Source organism: Trachemys scripta, chromosome 23 (assembly GCF_013100865.1).
Source record: "Trachemys scripta elegans isolate TJP31775 chromosome 23, CAS_Tse_1.0, whole genome shotgun sequence".
Lineage (NCBI taxonomy): Eukaryota > Metazoa > Chordata > Testudines > Emydidae > Trachemys > Trachemys scripta.
In genome coordinates this window covers 4,262,422-4,281,930 of record NC_048320.1, presented here as the reverse complement: position 1 = coordinate 4,281,930, position 19,509 = coordinate 4,262,422, and the positions used below count along the sequence as shown (strand labels likewise).

General features: G+C 56.1%; 2 protein-coding genes across 11 annotated transcripts in view; one reads left to right on the top strand and one right to left on the bottom strand.

The window, feature by feature from the left end:
* Positions 1 to 19,509, top strand: part of LOC117869139 (alpha-2-macroglobulin-like protein 1) — a 777,004-nt gene that overhangs the window by 370,490 nt on the left and 387,005 nt on the right. For 2 of the 7 annotated variants that reach the window (XM_034755677.1, XM_034755673.1), the window contains exons 9-10: positions 7,201 to 7,315; positions 8,225 to 8,334. The exons of 4 other annotated variants lie outside the window; for them this stretch is intronic. In XM_034755677.1, coding sequence (XP_034611568.1) covers positions 7,201 to 7,315; positions 8,225 to 8,334 — 225 coding nt within the window. Of the gene's footprint in view, positions 1 to 7,200; positions 7,316 to 8,224; positions 8,335 to 16,967; positions 17,133 to 17,673; positions 17,905 to 19,509 lie in introns of all 7 variants that reach the window. One more of the 7 variants, XM_034755674.1, reaches the window with a different exon arrangement.
* Positions 1 to 19,509, bottom strand: part of LOC117869140 (alpha-2-macroglobulin-like protein 1) — a 582,774-nt gene that overhangs the window by 334,353 nt on the left and 228,912 nt on the right. The gene's annotated exons all lie outside the window — the stretch shown is intronic.

Below are 19,509 nucleotides of genomic sequence, written 5' to 3'. Positions count from 1 at the left end.
CCCCACACCCTCAATTCCTTCTTGCCGCCAGTGAAGGTAGTCAGAACTTGCTCCAGCTTAGCTGCAGCTCTTCTAGCCTTAGTGGTACTCAGTTCATTGAACTCTTTCCTTTTTGAACTTCTCTGACAAGCGCCTGGCTCGGGGTATGCCCCGTGGCCCAGGCTTCAAGTCGTGCGACTCCTGTTGCAACTCTATGCCCAGAAGCGACCCACACAATCAGTGTCTTCACTGTTTGGGCAAGTCTCACGTGAGTGAGAATTGTAAGATTTGTCGCTCCTTCAAGCTGCGGACAAAGAAGGAGCGAGACATCCGACTTCAAGCGCTTTTAATGGAGTCGGCATTGGCCCCAGCACCAGCGCGTCGAGCCGACACTGCGCCAGGCTCCGCATCTTCGGCGAGTGCCGAAGCGCCGCAGGTGCGGCATGCCAAGTCTGCTCCTGGTACCACATCCTCGGTATGCAGTGAGGCGCCGTCGACGTCCTGGCACCGCTCCCCAGCTAAGAAGTAAGGGAAGTCTCAGTGACGCCGGGAGAAGGAGAGAGGGGAGGCTAGACCCGAGTTGGGCAGCCCGCGATCCCCATCGGGACAGAGACCTCTGACTCGGGCTGAGCAGAGTAGTCCGGTCCCATCCGCACAAGCCTCACCAGAGGTACGCATGCCTTTGATGCCGGAGGCAGCTCGGGCTGCGTGGGCCATCCTGACGCTTCCGGTGCCGGGACCGCCACACAGTCGGGGCCCCCATGGAAAGCCGCCGTTGAGCACCCATCAGCCCTCCCTGGAGGTTTCGGAGGTCGAGGCACCCTCCCAGGTCGAGGTGCAGGCGAGAGCCCCGTGCCGCACGTCTACTCCGCGTCTGGATTCGTCGCTCAACGGATCCCACTCCTCCACTCTTGAACGACACGCGGTGGAGACAAGAAACGGCGCCGTTCCTCTACGAGCTGCTCCGAGAGGAACAGGCCTCGGTACCGACGGCACCAGTGCTCGCACTCTGGCGCCCGCCGTCGCAGAGGCCGCGCCTGGAGCGAGTCCCGAGAGTCCCCGGCACCATGGCGCCGTGGCCACAGGCGCCACAGGGAGTCCAGGGATACTTCCTCGGACATTTACTTGTCGACCTCTTCCAGGTCGAAGTCTCTGGGCAGGAGCCGTCAAGACAGAGACCACTCCAGTCGCTCCTTCGGCACCGTGCACTCGTCGAGGACTTCGGCATCGGCGTGCAGCTGTCTCTCTGTGAGCCGCACCGTGCCGCAAGTCCAACCTGTCCTGCCGCCACCCGAAGCACCTCAGTTCCAGGCCGTGCCCTGGCAGGGACAATGGTGCCAGTAGGCACCGTGGCTGCAGGTGCTTGCCCAGTTGGGACCACGATCCGTGGTGGGAGCCTCTCACGGCCGCCCTGCGTCACCTCCTTGGCACCAGGATCAAGCCGTGGGCACTGAACCCCTGGCACCATTTGCAGCACCGGACGACGTTGAGCCCGTGGTGCGGGCAGCGGCCAAATGCACCGCGCCCTCCACGTCTTCGACAAGGGGAGATCCGGTTGCGGTGCCACCTCCCTCGTCCCAGGAGGACTTTAAAGCCCACCAAGAGCTGCTTCGGAGGGTGGCAGCCAACCTCGAGCTCCGGGCCAAGGAGATGGAGGAGCCCTCCGACACACTCTTCAATGTCCTCGCCTCCTCGGTACCGGGGCGTGTGGCACTCCCGTTCCATCAGGGAGTCACCAATATTACCGCTGGCCTTTGGCAGACCCCGGCCTCTCTTGGGCCTATTTCCAAGGCTGAGAGGAAGTACTTTGTCCCCGCGAGGGGTCTGGAGTACCTGTATACCCATCCCGCTCCAAATTCTCTGATGGTAGAGTCGGTCCTCCACCATGAGAGGAATGGCCAGCCCGCACCCACGCCAAAGGACAAGGATGCTCACAGACTTGATACCTTTGGTAAGAAGGTTTATTCATCGGCAAGTTTCCAACTTAGCGTGGCCAACCATCAGGCACTCCTCAGTCGTTACGAGTTTAACCTTTGGGGATCCCTCCCCAAATTTGAGCCCCTCCTCCCAGACAAAGAGGTGAAGGAGTTTCGGGTGCTGGTCAAGGAGGGCGCGACAGCGGCCAAAGCTGCACTCAAGGCAGCTTCTGATGCGGCGGACACAGCAGCTCGCTCGATGGCCTCTGCTGTCTCCATGAGGCGTGCATCATGGCTCTCACTTTCGGGGCTCTCCTCGGAATCCCAGGCCATCATACAGGACCTGCCCTTTGATGGCAAGGCCCTGTTCGCGGACCAGACAGACACCCGTCTGCACAGGATGAAGGACTCCCACACCACCTTGCAGACCCTAGGCCTGTATGTCCCGCCTGCCAAGGACAAGCACAGGCCTCAGCCCCCTTGCTCCACAAGCTAGGGGCAGGTATGAACCCCTGCCTAAGAGGCAGAGGGACCAAAGGCGCCGGTCTCTATGCCAATCCTGCTCGGCCCAACGGCCTGGGGCTTCAAAGGCCAAGCGGCAGGGCAAACAGGGTTTTTGACTCGTTGAGGGGGGTCACCGAGCCTGTTGCCGGTGCACCCCCCACCCAGTTAATAAAGTTGCCTTTTTTGAACTGTTTATCAGCCTTTCGACTGCAGTGGTCACATATAACATCGGACCAATGGGTTCTCAGCACCATCTCCCAAGGTTACAAACTGCAGTTTGTGTCAACCCCTCCCAACTGCCCCCCGTCCGGACAGCCGTCCGGGGTCCCGGAACATGCCCTCCTCCTCCGCCAGGAGGTAGAGCTCCTCCTCTCTCTGGGAGCGGTGGAAAGGGTACCTCGGGAATACCAGGGCAGGGGTTTTTACTCCAGGTATTTCCTCATTCCCAAGGCGAAGGGCAGGCTTCGGCCCATCCTCGACCTGCGGAATCTCAACCAGTTCTTGGTGCGTTGCAAATTCCACATGGTGTCCCTGGCATCTATTATTCCCTCCCTAGACCAGGGGGATTGGTTTACAGCGCTGGACCTCCAGGATGCGTACTTTCACATTTTCAAGTGTCACAGGTGCTTCCTCCGTTTCCTAGTGGGTCAGGACCACTACCAGTTCACAGTCCTCCCCTTTGGCCTTTCTACTGCCCCCAGGGTCTTTCCCCTAATAGGTAAGGTCCTCCAGATGGTGAAATCAGATGGGGCGAGGGTTATCCTCATAGCCCCGGATTGGGCCTGTCAACATTGGTACGGGACCCTACTGCAACTCTTAGCGGCCCCGCCTTGCAGGCTGCCGCTCCGCCGGACCTCCTCTCCCAGGAGGAGGGTTGTCTCCTCCATCCCAACCTAGCCGCGCTTCACCTGACAGCGTGGCTTCTCTGTGGCTGACCGAGGAGGAACGCAGGTATTCTGTGGAGGTGAGATTGGTCCTGCTGGAGAGTAGGAAGCCCTCAACGCATCGAACCTACCTTGCTAAATGGTATAGGTTCTCTATGTGGGTGAGGGAAAGAGGTTCCTTTCCCTCTTCCGCGTCTATCCAGCTTGTCCTCGATTACCTCCTATCCCTTAGGACCCAAGGGCTGGCGCCTTCCTCCATCAGGGTGCACCTGGCGGCCATTTCGGCCTTCCACCCTCCAGTGACGGGACAGTCCGTGTTCTCCCACCACATGACTTCCAGGTTTTTGAGGGGTTTGGACAGGGCATTCCCTTACGCTAGACCCCGGTTCCGCCTTGGGATCTGAATCTGGTGCTGTCATGCCTCACGGGGCCTCCCTTTGAGCCATTAGCAACATGTTCGTGGTCCCACCTCTCCTGGAAGGTGGCATTCCTTGTGGCTATCACCTCAGCCTGCCGGGTCTCTGAGCTTAGGGCGTTGACTTCTGAACCGCCCTATACGGTATTCCATAAGTACAAAGTTCATCTCTGCCCTCACCCCGCCTTTTTGCCGAAGTTAGTCTCGGCTTTCCACATGAATCAGGATATTTTCCTCCCGATCCTCTGTCCTAAGCCCCATTCCTCCAATGAGGAACGTCGCCTGCACATGTTAGACCTGCGCAGAGCGCTGGCCTTTTACCTAGACAGGACCAGGCCTTTCAGGAAGTCCCCCCCAGCTTTTTATTGCTTCGGCCAAGCGCATGAGGGGATGCCCAGTTTCTACCCAGCGGATCTCCCACTGGATCACTTAGTGCATTCGCATCTGTTATGACCTGGCAGGGGTTCCCCCGCCTCCTATTGTGAAGGCGCATTCAACCAGAGCCCAGGCCTCGTCTGCGGCCTATGTGGCTCATGTCCCTATTCAGAACATCTGTAGGGCTGCTATGTGGTCCTCTGTCCACACTTCCTCATCGCACTATGCGATCGTCTCCCAAGCAAGGGATGATGCCGGGTTTGGTAGGGCGGTGCTCCGCCCGTGTAACCCTTAAGAATTTACCTTTAACTCCTACCCGCCTCCATCAGGGGTAGCTTGGAGTCACTTATAGTCGAATACACATGAGCAATCCCTCGAAGAAGAAAGGACAGTTACCTGTTCCATAACTGGCGTTCTTCGAGATGTGTTGCTCAGCTGTATTCCACGTCTCACCCTCCTTCCCCACTGTTGGAGTTGTTTGGCAAGAAGGAACTGATGGACGGATGGAGTGGCCCACGGGATGGTGAGCTGAGCAGTTTGCGGGGACAGTTGGAGCGGCCCATGGAACGGCGAGCGGAGCGGAGCAGTTTGTGGGGACAGCTGGAGGAGTAGAGTGGAGCGGAGCGGCTGGTAGAGTGGAGCAGTTTGTGGGGCGGCAGGAGCGGCGCATGGGACGGCTGGTGGAGTGGAGCGGCTCGTGGTGAAGGCTGCAGTGGAACCCCACAGAGAGGCGGGCAATCGGCCTCGGACCACGTAAGGTGCCCCTTAACACCCTGCACGCCCCCTTCTTCCCCTCCCCCATTTCCACCCAGGCTGCGGGGGGTAAAACCTGCAGGTAAACTTTTGAACTCTGGGGCTGCACTGACCAGGGGCAGAGACTTTTGGGGTGTTGGACTTTTGGGACTTTGGGTGATTCTTGGGTTGCTGAACTCAAGAGACTTTTGGGGTGTTGGACTTTGGGGGCTTTGGGTGATTTTTGCGTTGCTGGATTCAAGAACCAAAGGGAAAGGACACGGCCCAATTTGCTGGGGTGGGTCTTTGCTCATGGTTTGGTCTATGAACTCTAGTTGTGTTTTCCCAATTTAATGCTGATGTTGTTTACCTCATGTTATTAAACATTTTCTGCTACACCGAGACTCTGTGCTTGCGAGAGGGGAAGTATTGCCTCTTGTGTAAGATTTTCTCAGGTCACTGGGTGGAGGCTCAAGCTGGTTTTGTGTTACGTTGTTGGGAGGGGACCCCTGTGTATTGAACCCGGCCCTTGCTGCTATCAACTCGGCTGGCAGAAGGGTTACATAGATATGATTGTATCTTTATTTGGCAAATCATTGAACAAAATCTCCAAACTGCTGAGAAAACTTCTTTTATATATTCCCCATCTGTAAATGGCTTTCCGGTTTTTTGCAATGCACTGTGCAATCTTGTAACTTCCTTCTGTAGCTTGATTTTTACTTACACTTAAGCTTTTAAAAGCACTGCTTTGCTTCTCATAGGCTGCTACTGCCTTTTTGTTTGATTCAGTCTTGTTTGCTTCATCAAGAAAGGTTTTCTCGTGCTTCATTTCAAAATGTCGTTGAATACTTGATGTGCGACAAACAACACTTTCATAACAGAAAGCACAAATAGCACCGTGCTTCTTTTCAATAAATCCAAATGTGTCTGTCCAAGCAAGCTGAAACGATCGGACATCTAGCTTCGCTTTCTTAGGAGCTGCCATTTTGTCAAATGTTCCCTTCAACTCTCAGTAGGAAAAAAAATGGTGATAGAAGGCAGGTGATAGAAGGTCAAACATAGTGTGGTCTGAGATAAGCAATTTTAAGATGGAGGTGCTGAGTTGCACCCCCTCTTGCCTGGTGTGCAACCCTCACTGTCCCAGGCTGGGGACAGTGGGCCACAGTGGGGAGGCTGCAGAGGACTGATCCAAGGCCAGGAGCAGAGCCCAGGGTGGCCTGCTGGGACTCCCGGCCAGAAAGCAGGCTGAGCAAGGCTGGAGATCCAGACGCGGCTGCAGGAGGTCAGCAGCTGGAAACCAAGATTGGCAGCTGAGGTGAGTGGAGCTGGTGGCTGGTAGGCCTGAGCAGGGCTGGAGGCCTGGACCCTGTCTGCGAGGGAGCCTGCAATGGGAAGCAAGGTGAGTGGAGCTGCGGCAGTGGGGACCCCTGCTGGGGAGGGGCCAGCAGCCGGAACCCCAGAGCAGCGACTGAGCGGCTCAGTCCCCCGCCACTCTGGGGTTTCTGCCCCCAGCTCCTTCCAGCTGAGGTCTCAGCCCCCTGCCAGCCTGGGGTTCCTTCCCCCAGGCCAGCAGCGGGTGCTGAGTTGCACTGGCGGTGGACCCCGGCTGGCAGGAGCTGGCAGTGGGAACCCCAGAGCGGCGGCGGACTGAGCCGCTCAGCCTGCGCCGCGTGCCATGAAAAATCGGCTTGCGTGCCACCTTTGGCAGGCATGCCGTAGGTTGCCGATCCCTGGTGTAGACGCTTGGCTGGAGCCTGGGCTAGGAGACCCTCCCCCCTCCCTGGGTCTAGAGCCTGGACCCGACCGTCAATCTGCAGCACAAGTGGGGTCAGCAGGGCTGGGCTCTGAGACTCGCGGCCGCAGGGTGATTCTCCTGGAGCCGTACTCAGAGGGACTTGCAGGCAGCCTGTGGCAGGGCAGGGACTTGCCCCCAGGTCTCTCCAGACCTAGGCTAGTGCCCCAGGTTACGGGGCCGCCCTTCCTCATCAGCAGCTCTCGTTAGGTGGGGCAATGGAACGATACAGATCTCCCCGAATGCTCTCAGTCCCTGGGGGGCTAGGGGGGTGATTGGATTTAGCTAGCGTTACCACGACGATGGGGGACAAGCACCAGGGGATCTGTGATGGGCACGGGTGGCCAGGGCCTGTTTACGTCTCATCCCACCCACAGCAGCTCCAGCTGTACAGCGCCCCCTAGCGCCGTGCTGGGGTACCAGAGTCAGGGCTGACTCCAAGGCGAGAGCGCCCCCTGCTGCTGACTTCAGCACCCAGGTTTTCTTTGAGTGTCTCCCGTCCCAGCACTAACCAGGCCAAGCCCAATTAGAGACCTGCTGAGCTGACACCTGCGGGGCCTGGTGCAGAGCTGCTGCTAACGGGCTGTGATTCTCTCCCTCCAGACTGAGAGCAACGGTTGCTTTTCCAGAGAGGTGGTGATGGCTCCCTTCAACCTGACCCACTCTGGCTACAGGATGAGCCTCCAGGCCAAGGCGTCTCTCATGGAGGAGGGGACAGGTGGGTCTGAAATCAAGCACACATGCATGCCCCCAGGCAGCCCCCAGCACTGAACCCCCAGGGGCAGAGGGGTCTCACTTGCACATGTGGTCATGTCATTTGTAGCCCAGCTGCTTTAGAGATGGGCCCAGAGGTAGCGTTGGGGGTTGGATCTGGGGTTCTGGTTCAGCCCATCACTGGGATCAATCCCTCATGAGGAGTTCAGACCTGGGCACATTCATGCAAAGACTAAGCACCCTCCCGCGAGTGGCCTCTGGCTGTGCACTGAGCTGGCAGAGCGGAGTGAAGGCCCAGCCTGTGTCGCTGGGTCCTGAGTCACGGCCTCAGTGACGTTAGCACTTAGCGTTCGAAACTGCAAGTGCTAATCGCTTAGCAGCGAACCCAGATAACTCCACATTTAACCCAGAAGAATCCTGATTTCCAGAGCGGCCAACACCCATTTGGCTGAAAACTGTAACTGTGGGGTGGCTACAACGTTATCCTCGGGTGCTGACATCAGCGATGGCGAAGTGGCTGGAGGAGAGCGGGTCCAGAACAGCAACGGGTCACTGGGCACTTCTGAAAACGGCCCTTTCTGGGGGCAGGCCCTGTGCCGAGAGGCCTGTGTGCGGGGTCAGCTCTGGGGTCGTTCAGTAAGGAGCTCTCTGCTGGGAAAAGGGCTGCAGAGCCAGGAGACCCTGCTGGCAAATGTCAAGTGGCTGGTTTGGGATTAAGCCCCAGGGGAAGGTGGATCTAAATTTTCTAGTTTCCAGATTCCCCAGGAAAATCCTTCTCTGCCCCCAGCCGAACCTCCCAAATTCTCCCCTAAATCACACCCTCCCATTGTTATGGAGAGAAATCTGGGACATAGCCTGAACTCCGGTGTCGCTCCTGGCACCTTCCTCCTATCGTCCCTCCCTCTCCTGCTAGAGGTGGAGCTCAACGCGACCAAGAGCTGTGACATCGTGTCTGAAATCGCTACAGTGACCTTTGAGGACGCTGATGATTCCTACAAGGCTGGATTCCCCTACACTGGCAAGGTAACGGGATTACCGGTGTGACAGAGCTGGCTCATCCCTTCTGTACCACACTGTAACCTCCATTGATGTTGACTGATTGCCGGATGTGCTGCACTTCAGGTGCCCCGTTCACTGGAGATCGGATGCGTTAGCTGTGCTCTCCATGTCCTCAAGCCCCTTCTTACCGAGGGCACAATGGGGGTTGAGCAACCAGCCAACCCTCAGTTCCTTCTCATGGCCCCTGGCTGAGAGCCAGAGCCAGCAGCAGTGTCCGGTCTCCGGCTCCACTGAAGTTTTTCTCTTTATGTTTTGTAAATAGTAATTTTTGATAGTTAATCATTGTTACTGAAGATAGTGGCTTAGTTAGTGTAGCTGAACTCCCCTGTTTTAAGGAGGATTTCAGTCGTAGACTCCCTCTCCTCGGAGCAAAGAATGTCGGCCATACATACAGGGTGGGGGAGTCTAGCCTGGGAAGCAGGGACTCTCAAAAAGATTTGGGGGTCATGGTGGATAATCAGCTGAACATGAGCTCCCAGTACGACGCTGTGGCCAAAAGCGCTAATGCGATTCTGGGATGTATAAACAGGGGACTCTCGAGTTGGAGTAAGCACGTTCTGTTATCTTTATATTTTTCACTTCTGTGTCCACTGCTGGAACACCGTGTCCAGTTCCGGTGCCCACAATTCAACAAGGATATTGATAAATTGAAAAGGGTTCGGAGAAGAGCCCCAAGAATGGTGAAAGGATTAGACAAGATGCCTTATAGTGATAGACTCAAAGAGCTCGATCTATTTAGTTTAAGAAAGAGAAGGTTAAAGGGTGACTTGGTTACAATTTGTAAATATCGGGGAACAAATATCCAATCTAGCAGAGAAAGGTCGAACACGATCCAACGGCTGGAAGTTGAAGCTAGACAAATTGAAACTGGAAATAAGGTGTAAATGTTTTATAGTGAGGGTTATTAACCAACACTTTACTGAGGTTCGTGGTGGATTCTCCATCCCTGACCATGTGTAAATGAAGACGGGATGTTCTTCTAACAGGTTGGCTCTGGGAATTATTTTGGGGCAGGTCTCTGGCCTAAGCTAGGCAGGAGGTCAGACTGAATGATCACAATGGTCCCTTCTGGCCTTGCACTCTATGAATCCTGTTACGGGCGGGGTAGGGCTCTGAGGTGAGCAATTGATGTCTTCTCCAGGTACAGGGGGGTTTTGCCCCCAGGATTTACATTATGTTCCTCATGTGGGTCTGCCATGCCCGGAACGACAGACACTCTAAGTGTCTGTATTGTCTGGGTTCACAGACACACACTAGAGAGCAGTGCAGGGACCTCAGAGCCCTCCCCAAATGGGCTGTGAAATCCAGGGAGACTAGACTGAAGGGATTTCTCCTGGAGAAGTCTAGGAAGCCAGGCTCAGTCCCTGAAGAGATGCAGGGTCCTCCTAGGACCGATCACCCTTCAGTAAAAAGTACCCTGGCAGCCATCTCTTCCGCCTCTAAGGCTGTGCCTGCCCTGGTTCATGACCTCGAGTGTGATGGACGCCATCCTGCCAAGGAGCACGGGAGTAGATCTCCTCCTCAGGTGCCTGCTACGTCACCTCTTTCTGTGTCACTTGAGAAGGGCAGCTCGAGTCCAATCCCTGGTCCCTCTGGTGCCCAGAGAGCAGGAGTCCTGAGTCCTTGGTTCTGGTGCTGGCTCATCCCCTGGTGCCCAGAGAGGATTTCACTTGGTGGTGGCCTCTCAGCACCACTGCTTGCGGCACAGTCATTGGTGCTGGAGCTGCTGCGGGTGCTTTCGGCACCACTGTTTGCCGCACCGACGCATCACGCCCGGAGCTCTCACCTTCGTTGTACCAGGTGCCGCTCTCCTCAGTGCCTCTGCTACCCACACCTGTGGCCCAGACGTCCTATTTCCTGCACTCAGCATCCATCGCACGGGTCCTTCCGCGCCACTGCTGATAGTGCTGGAGCTCGTTTTGTGTCCCGCACCGACAGGCACAGCACCAGGCGATTGGACCGTTTCTGAACTCCCAGACGCCCCTTTGTTGTCTCCTTGAGGTGCAATAGGTGAGATTTTAAAGTCCCCAGTAAGAAAAGCCACGTCTAGCTTTCAGGGCTACTGGCCTAGTGGCCCTCCGCTGGACCCTCTCCAATTTGTCTGCATCCTTTATGTAGTGGGGGGCACAAAACTGGACGTAATACTCCCAATGTGTCTTCACCAGTGCTGAATAGAGGGGAATGATCACATCCCTCGATCTCCTGGCAATGCTCCTACTAATACAGCCCAAAATCCCGTTGGCCTTCATGGCAACAAGGGCACACTGTTGACTCATATACAGCTTCTCATCCACTGTAACCCCTAGGTCCTTTTCTGCAGAACTGCTGCCTAGCCACTCGGTCCCCAGCCTGTAGCAGTGCAAGGGATTCTTCTGTCCTAAGTGCAGGACTCTGCACTTGTCCTTGTTGAACCTCATCAGATTTCTTTTGGCCCAATCCTCCAATTTGTCTAGGTCCCTCTGTATCCTATCCCTACCCTCCAGCAATGCCATCCTCCAGATCATTAATGAAGATATTGAACAAAACCGGCCCTAGGACAGACCCTTGGGACTGAACCCTTACTTGTAGTAAGGCTTTTGACATCCTCATAAGCAAACTAGGGAAATGTGGTCTACATCGGGGTTCTCAACCTTTTCCTTTCTGAGCCCCCCCACCCCAACATGTTGTAAAAAATTCCACAGCCCATTTGTGCCACAGCAACTGGTTTTCTGCATATAAAAGCCAGGGCCGGCGTGAAGGGGTACCAAACAGGATAATTGCCCCATGTGGTGGGGCTTCAGCCCTCTGCCCTGGGCCCCAGCATGTCTAACACTGGCCCCACTTGGTGGACCCCCTGAAACTTGCTCATGGCCCCCCAGGAAGCCCTGGCTCCCTGGTTGAAAATGACTGGTCTAAATGAAATTACTGTAACTGGTTGAAACCCCATACTCAAGGGGTAGTTATCAATAGTTTGCAGCACTCTGGGAAGATGTGTCTAGTGGGGTCCCACAGGGGTCAGTCCTGGGTCCGGTACTACTCAGTATCGGCATTAAAGACTTGGACAATGAAATGGAGAGTGTGCTTCTAAAATGTTTGGGTGACCCCAAGCAGAGAGGGGTTCCTAGCACTTTGGAGGACAGGATTAGAATTCATAACGACTTTGACAAACTAGAGAGTTGGTCTGAAATCAACAAGATGAAAATAATTAAAGCCCAGTGTGAGGTACTACACTTAAGAAGGAGAAATCAAATGAACAGCTACAAAATGAGGAACACTTGTCCAGGTGATAGTGCCGCTGGAAAGGATCTGGGAGTAATAGCCCCCAGTCCTCTGAGCGTCGCCGGTAGTGTCCGGCCCCTTCTCCTCTGGGCACCCACAGAATTATCAGGCCTGCTGCTCCCAAAGGACCAGTTCACCATAGCTTACTAGTTATATCTTAGATCCCAGCTCCCAAGGGAGGCATGCAGGGTGCAGGCACAACCAATGGACACTGGTGGCTAATGCATTCAGATCTCCGGTGCATGGGGCATACGCAGACCAGAAGTGGAGCACATATAGACACCACATCTCGAAAAATGCTAGTTACTAACAGGTAAGTACCTTCCCATTGTATTATGTGCTGTGCACACGCCTAAATTTACCCAAGGCAGATTATCATATTGTATTCTCGACAGGTGCCCAGCCTAGAAAAGGTGCGTGACACTTTGTTAAGGACTATCATGGAGAAGATCTCAAGATGGCAATCTAGTGCCATCAATTTTGATTGTCTCTCACTTACTGACCCACCCCCACAGACAATGTTTTTTCTACACAAGGGCCCGCAGGTGCAGTGAGCACGTCTGGGGGAGGAGGAAGGAGTTTTCTAGCTGAGCACATAGCAGAAGGGTCCAGAGAGGCTCTACTTAAGAAGGGGCGTTGCTCTGTGCAGCTGTGCTGACCATCACCACATGCCAGAAGGACTGGCGGGAGACAGACAAGGCGGGAGGGATTCTGCCCAGTGGCATAGCCAGGGTTGCAGCCGAGGAGGAGCGGCGGAGAAAAAAGGTGCCGGTCCTTCGGTGGCATTTTGGCAGCCCTGCGCATGCGCCAAAATGCCACCGAAAGACGGAGCGGCGCATGCGCAGGGCCACTCCGCTTCCCCATCCGGAGCGCTGTCCGGGGCACCAAGACCCCCGGCCACGCTCTCAGGGCCGGAGTCCCGGCCGGAGCGCCGGGAGCCCGCAGCCCCGCTGTGCCGGCTGGAGCGCCGGGAGCCAGCCCACGGCCCCGTTCTGCCGTTCTCCCGGAGCGCCGGGAACCAGCTTGCGGCCCCGTTCCGCAGGCGCCACTTTTGGGGAATGTGGTCAGGGGAAGCGGCCGCTTCCCCTGAACCCCACTAGCTAAGCTACTGATTCTGCCCAGCCTGAACTGTTGACAAACCCCAGAGTCAGGGGCAGGGTTAGATCAGACTAGAGAAGGGTGCTCATCAGGACATTCATTCTTTGGCAAAGATCTGTAACTCTTGAGCCGTCTAAGTGACTGTGATTTAGAAATTCCTTTGTTAACCCCGGGTTACTTGCTTGCCTACCACATTGTCCCTAAGGGGTTAATCTTAAAGCCCAGTGTAGCCACAGCCCAGATGGGACTCAGAGAGAATGTGTGTAAGCAAAGCAACGAGGCTGGGAGATCTGAGGCCCTGGTTCTTCTTCGAGTGATTGCTCATGTGTATTCCACTATAGGTGTGTGTGCTCGCCACGTGCACCGGTGCTGGAAGTTTTTCCCTTAGCGGTACCTGTAGTGGAGGAGCACCGCTGCGACCCCTGGAGTGGCGCCGACATATCGCGTGCTCCCCCCACCCTCAGTTCCTTCTTGCCGCCAGTGAAGGGAGTAGGAACTTGCTCCAGCCTTGACTGCAGCGTCGATAGCTTAGTGGTATCCAGTTTCACTGAATTTTCCTTGCTGAACTTTTCTTCCTCTAGTGCCTGGCTCGGGGCATGCCCCATGGCCCAGGCTTCAAGTCGTGCAACTCTTGTCGCAACTTTATGCCCAGAAGCGATCCACACACTCAGTGTCTTCACTGTCTGGGCGAGGCTCACGTTAGTAAGCGTTATAGGATTTGCCGCTCCTTCAAGCCTCGGACTAAGTGGAAGCGTGAGATCTGACACTGCGCTTTGCTAATGGAGTCGGCATTTGCCCCGGCACCAGCGCGTCGACCTGACTCCGCACCCGGCACCGCGTCTTCGGTGCCCAGCGAGGCACCGTTGTCAACTCGGCACCGCTCCCCCAGTAAGAAGCAAGGGAAGACTCAGCAGCGTTGAGAGAAGGAGAGGGGTGAGGCCAGACCCGAGTTGGGCAGCCCACGATCCCCGTCGGGACAGAGACCTCCGACTCGCGCTGAGCGGAGTGGTCCAGTCCCGTCCGCGCGAGCCTCGGCTGAAGTGCGCAAGCCTTCGACACCAGAGGCAGCTCAGGCCGCGCGTGACATCCTAGACCTTCTGGTGCCAGGAGCGCCACCTCAGTGGGGCCTATGGTCCCATGGAAAGTTGTCTTTGAGCGCCCGTCAGCCCTCCCCGGAGGTATCAGAGGTCGAGGTACCTTCCAGGGTCGAGGTGCTGAGCAGAGGCCCGCGTCGTACGTCAACTCTGCGTGCCGGCTCTTCTGCGAGCGAGTTCCGCCCCTCCGGTTCCAAGTGCCATAGAGGAGGTGACAAGAGACGACGCCATTCCTCCTTGAGTCAGTCCGAGAGGAACAGGTCCCGACGCCGTCGGCACTGGCGCTCCTATTCTAGTGCCCGCCGTCACAGAGGTCGTGCTCCGAGTCCGTCCCGAGAGTCCCCGGCACCAAAGCGCCGTGGCCACAGGCGCCGTAGGGAATCCAGAGACAGCTCCTCAGACATCTACCTGTCTACGTCATCCAGGTCGAAGTCTCGGGGCAGGAGCCGTCACGACAGAGACCACTCCATCATTCCTATGGCACCGTGCGCTCCTCCAGGACTTCGGCGTCGGCACACAGCCGTCTCTCCCTGGGCCGCACCGCACCACAGAAGCAGCCAGCTCTGCCTGCGCCCCAGGCGTCCCAGTTCCAGGCTGTACCTTGGCAAGAACAATGGTGCCAGTGGCCTCAGGCACTCTCACAGCTGGGACCTCACTCCGTGGCAGGAGCCTCTCAGGGCCACCCCGCGTCGCCTGCCTGGGACCAGGATGGGGCCGCGGGTGCTGAACAACCGGCACTGACCCTGGGACATGACCCGGACATCGAGCCCACAATGCCGTCGGTGGCTGATGGCACTGCACCATCTACTTCTTCGGCGCCAGGCAATTCAGTTGCGGTACCGCCTCCCTCTTCTCAAGAGGACTTCAAGGCACACCAAGAGCTGCTTAGGAGGGTGGCAGCGAATCTCAAGCTCCGGGCCGAGGAGATGGAGGAGCCCTCCGACACGCTATTTAATGTCCTTGCCTCCTCGGTACCGGGGCGTGTGGCCCTCCCATTCCATCAGGGGGTGGCCAACATCACCACCGGCCTCTGGCAGACCCCGGCCTCTCTTGGCCCCATTTCCAAGAAATCTGAAAGGAAGTATTTAATCCCTGCAAGGGGTCACGAATACCTTTACACCCACCCGGCCCCGAACTCTTTGGTGGTAGAGTCGGTCCACCACTGTGAGCGGAACGGCCAGCCTGCGCCCAAACCAAAGGACAAGGATGCTCGGAGACTTGACACCTTTTGTAAAAAGATTTATTCGTCTGCCAGTTTCCAGCTCAGAGTGGCCAACCACCAGGCACTGCTGAGCCATTACGAGTTTAATCTCTGGGGATCCCTCCCCAAGTTCGAACCCCTTCTTCAAGACAAGGACAGAAAGAAGTTCTGAGCTCTGGTCGAAGAGGGCGCGGCGGTGGCCAAAGCAGCTCTCCAGGTGGCTTCAGACGCAGCAGACACAGCCGCTTGGTCAGTGGCTTCAGCGGTCTCCATGCGAAGGGCGTCATGGCTGTCACTTTCGGGGCTGTCCGTGGAGTCCCAGTCAATAATGCAGGACCTGCCGTTTGATGGCAACGCGTTGTTTGCGGACCAGACAGATACCCGTCTGCATGGAATGAAGGACTCCCGCATCACCCTGCAGATGCTGGGCCTCTATGTCCCGCCTTCTAAGGACAAGCCCAGGCCTCAAACCTCTGCTCCTCTGGCTTGGGGCAGATACGAAACCCCGCCTAAGAGTCAGCGGGACCAAAGGCGTTGGTCCCAACGCCAATCCCATTCAGCCCCTAAGCCTGGGCCCTCGAAGGCCAAGAGGCCGGGAAAACGGCGTTTTTGACTCATTGAGGGGGGTCACCGGGCCTGTTGCCAGTGTACCCCCCCCCCCAGTTTTATCAACCGTTTATCGGCCTTCCGATTGCAATGGTCCCGTATAATGTCGGACCAATAGGTCCTCAGCACAATCTCCCAAGGGTACAGGTTGCAGTTTGTTTCAACCCCCACCCCCGACAACCATCCTCCATCCCGGGAGCTGCCCGGGGACCCGGAGCATTCCCTCCTTCTCCGCCAGGAGGTAGAGCGCCTCCTCTCCCTGGGAGCTGTGGAAAGGGTACCTCGGAAATTCCAGGGCAAGGGATCCTACTCCAGGTATTTCCATATCCCGAAGGCGAAGGGCGGGCTTCGGCCCATCCTCGATCTGCGGAATCTCAACCAGTTTCTGGTTCGTTGCAAATTCCACATGGTGTCCCTGGCCTCTATTATTCCATCCCTAGATTCCCCCGCCTTCCATTGTGAAGGCTCATTTGACGAGACCTCAGCCTCATCAGCGGCCTATGTGGCTCACGTCCCTATTCAGGACCTCTGTCCACACCTCATCGCACTATGCGATCCTCTCCCAAACGAGGGATGACACAGGGTTTGGTAGGGCAGTGCTCCGCCCGGGTAACCCTTAAAACTTAACACTTAAAACTCCTACCCACCTCCGTCAGGTATGGCTTGGAGTCACCTACTGTGGAATACACAGGAGCAATCACTCGAAGAAGAAAGCACAATTACCTGTTCCGTAACTGGCGTTCTTCGAGATGTGTTGCTCAGGTGTATTCCATATCCCGCCCTCCTTCCCCTCTGTCGGAGTTGTCTGGCAAGAAGGAACTGAGGGTGGGGGGAGCACGCAGCCCCCTTTATGGTGTGATATGCCGGCACCACTCCAGGGGTCGCAGCGGTGCTCCCCCACTATAGATACTGCTAAGGGAAAAACTTCCGGCACCGGTGCACGTGCTGAGCACGCACACCTATAGTGAAATACACCTGAGCAACACATCTCGAAGAACGCCAGTTACGGAACAGGTAACTGTCCTTTTCAGGGCCTGGGGGCGGTTGGACTGTAGAGCCCACATCCCAAGGGAGGGCTCAGTCAACCTGTTACCCCTCAGTGCTCACCCCAGCACCCCCAGCTATTCCTGTCCTGCCCCAACTTCTTCCCAGATCTGCTAATGCCCCTCAGTCCTCACCCCAACATCCCATCCCAGCCCTGGGCTTTCCCAGTGCATCTCAGGGCTGGATTGCATTGTCCCTTTCTGCTCCCAGCCAGCTCTTTAATACCTAGTGGGCAACACTCTCCCAGGAGTCTGCTCCCTTGAGTTGTGCGTCTCCCCGTTTCTCTCCTGTCTCAGATGCTCCTGAAGGCGGCAGGTGGCTCTGTGCTGAAGAATGAGAAGCTGCAGCTCTTTGTTAGCTATGGAGATAAGAATAAGAACCAGACCTTCCTGACGGACGAGTCTGGCAGAGCCTCCTTCGAGCTGGACACCTCTGGCTGGACCGGGTGGGTCACTCTGAGGGTAAGTGACGGGCCTCCGAGCCCCAGTGGGGCCCCTGCACTCTGCCTCTGTTACTGTGTCTGTGATTGTTGATGTTTATTACGGTGGTGCCTAAGGAGCAGCCAGGATCGGGGCCCCATGGTGCTGGGTGCTGCACACACTCAGCGTAGCAAACGGCCCTGCCCGAAGCGCCTGCAGGCTGAATAGCCAGGACAGACGGGTGGGGGGGAGGCACAGAACCCATCAGCAGAACCATCAATGGGGTGATGCAAACGGCATCTTAGTGCCACCACTTCTCTTCTCATTAATATTTGGGGTGGGGTTTAGTTAGGAAGGTCGCCCCCTTCGGGCAGCTCAGCCCAGGGGCTGCCCCATTGCTGCTGTCGGGCTTCCCCATTCGAACCGCTGGGGTTTTCCATGTCACTTTTTGGGACGCAGGGCGAGGGGCCATGGGGGTGAGCTCAGCCGGCAGCATCAGAGCCTGCCCTGCCCCGGCTGCATTCCTGTCCTGTGCTGGGTGCTCTGCTCCCCGGCGAGCCCCATCGCTCTCTCTATCCCCCAGGGGCGCTTCAAGCAGGTGGATCACAGCTCTGTGTATGGAAGAGTCTCTCCCAGTTACCGGGATGCCTATAGTGACCTGAAGCCCTTCTACTCCAAGAGCCAGAGTTTCCTGAAGATCCGCTCGCTGGGAGGGGTGCTGCCCTGCGACCAGGCCCAGCAGCTCCAGGTGGATTACGTCATTGCTAGGGAGGCCCTGGGGAACGGGTCCAGGAGCCTGGATTTCATCTTCCTGGTGAGCCCGTCCTGAGAGACTACAGTGTGTGTGTGTGTGTGTGTGTGTGTGTGTGTGTGTGTGTGTGTGTGTGTGTGTGTGTGTGTGTGTGTGTGTGTGAGCACGAGGTGCGGAGTCAACGCTGTGACTCCACAGCAGAGCAGTGGGGAATCGAACGGTTCCTTTGAATTACAAGGGCGGGGCTAGATCAGGACGGGGCTTTTCCCCTTTCCCCACTAGGGGCTCTGGTTCCAATCTGGCTCCAGAGCAGGGGCTGGGGGGCTAGGGAATGGGAAACCTGCCTGAATGTTCTTTCTTGCTCCCCCACCTCTGCTAACTCAGTACGTGGGTACGAGAGGCCGCACCCTGCCCTGACTCCACCCTGCATGGCCATCCCCACGTCGGGGCATTTGTCAGCCCCCTGTATAGCATCAACTTGTGACCCAGTGTGCCTGGGGCAGCCCTCACTGGAAATGCCAGGGTCAGGACAGGCTGTAAAAAGAAGAGCAGATTCTCCCAAAACTGGTGGTTCACACTGAAGTTGGACTCACCAACCAGTCGCAAACTGCTCCTGATTCCCCACCATGTTGGTTATCTAGAAGCTAAAAAAGAAATCACACAGCCCGCTTTACTGCATCCCAGTTCTCTGGCTCCCAATCAGCAACTAGGTCCAGGACAGTGAGAAGTCATTTAAAACCTCTGCTCACTATACAAAATGTTCTTCTGACCCCAAACGGTTAGCCACATCACCAGACCAATATTAGTTTGGATCTTACTCAAAATACCAGGCTGCCAGCCAGTCCTTTATTGTCTGAAACAAAAGGTTTGTTATACGGAAAAAAGAAAGAACAAGAAGAGAGTTGTTAAATGGTAAAACAATCACATACAAACAGAGACATCAAAGTCCATATATCAGGTTCTGAGCAGTATTGGTGAGTTTGTTGGCTTGAAAGTCCCTCTGGAACAGATCCACAGCTTGGATGGGTCGTTCAGTCCTTTGTTCAGAGCTTCGTTTTTAGAAAAGTTACTCCAGAGGTAAGAAGCAGGACTGGAGACAAAATGGAGAAGATGCAGCTGCCCTTTATATTCCTTTTGCCATGTGGCTGGTACTTCCTTTGTCCCAAACACAAGCTGCACAGCACATGGCATGGAAAAGCCAGACTTAGAGTTCTCTGTCCTTACATGCCTTGCCCCTACATGCCTTGCTGGCTCCTAAGGTGTAGCCCCTAGTTCCTTTCAATGGGCTCACTGTCGGGCTATGACCCGCGATGGGCCATCGAACAGGCTCGGCAGTGCTGATGCCAATCTGTCTGGAGGTGTCACCCAGAACCACAGCCTGAGTTTTGAAATACAGATGTACCACACAGACCTAGAACACAATACAAAGGTGATACAAACATATAAACAAGATCCTCATACTTGGCAAATCACACAATGTTCACAGACACCTTCCATGGCATATCTGGTCAGATTCCCTGCGATTTTCTAATGTTGGTATCAACAATACCATAAAGTGTCTCCCAGACTCCACACAGCGTCACACAGCTCAGTGACCCCCGTCTCCTCCTCCGCAGGTCGTGGCCAAGGGAGCCATCGCCAGGATCCTCCACAAGGGGCTGGACCTCA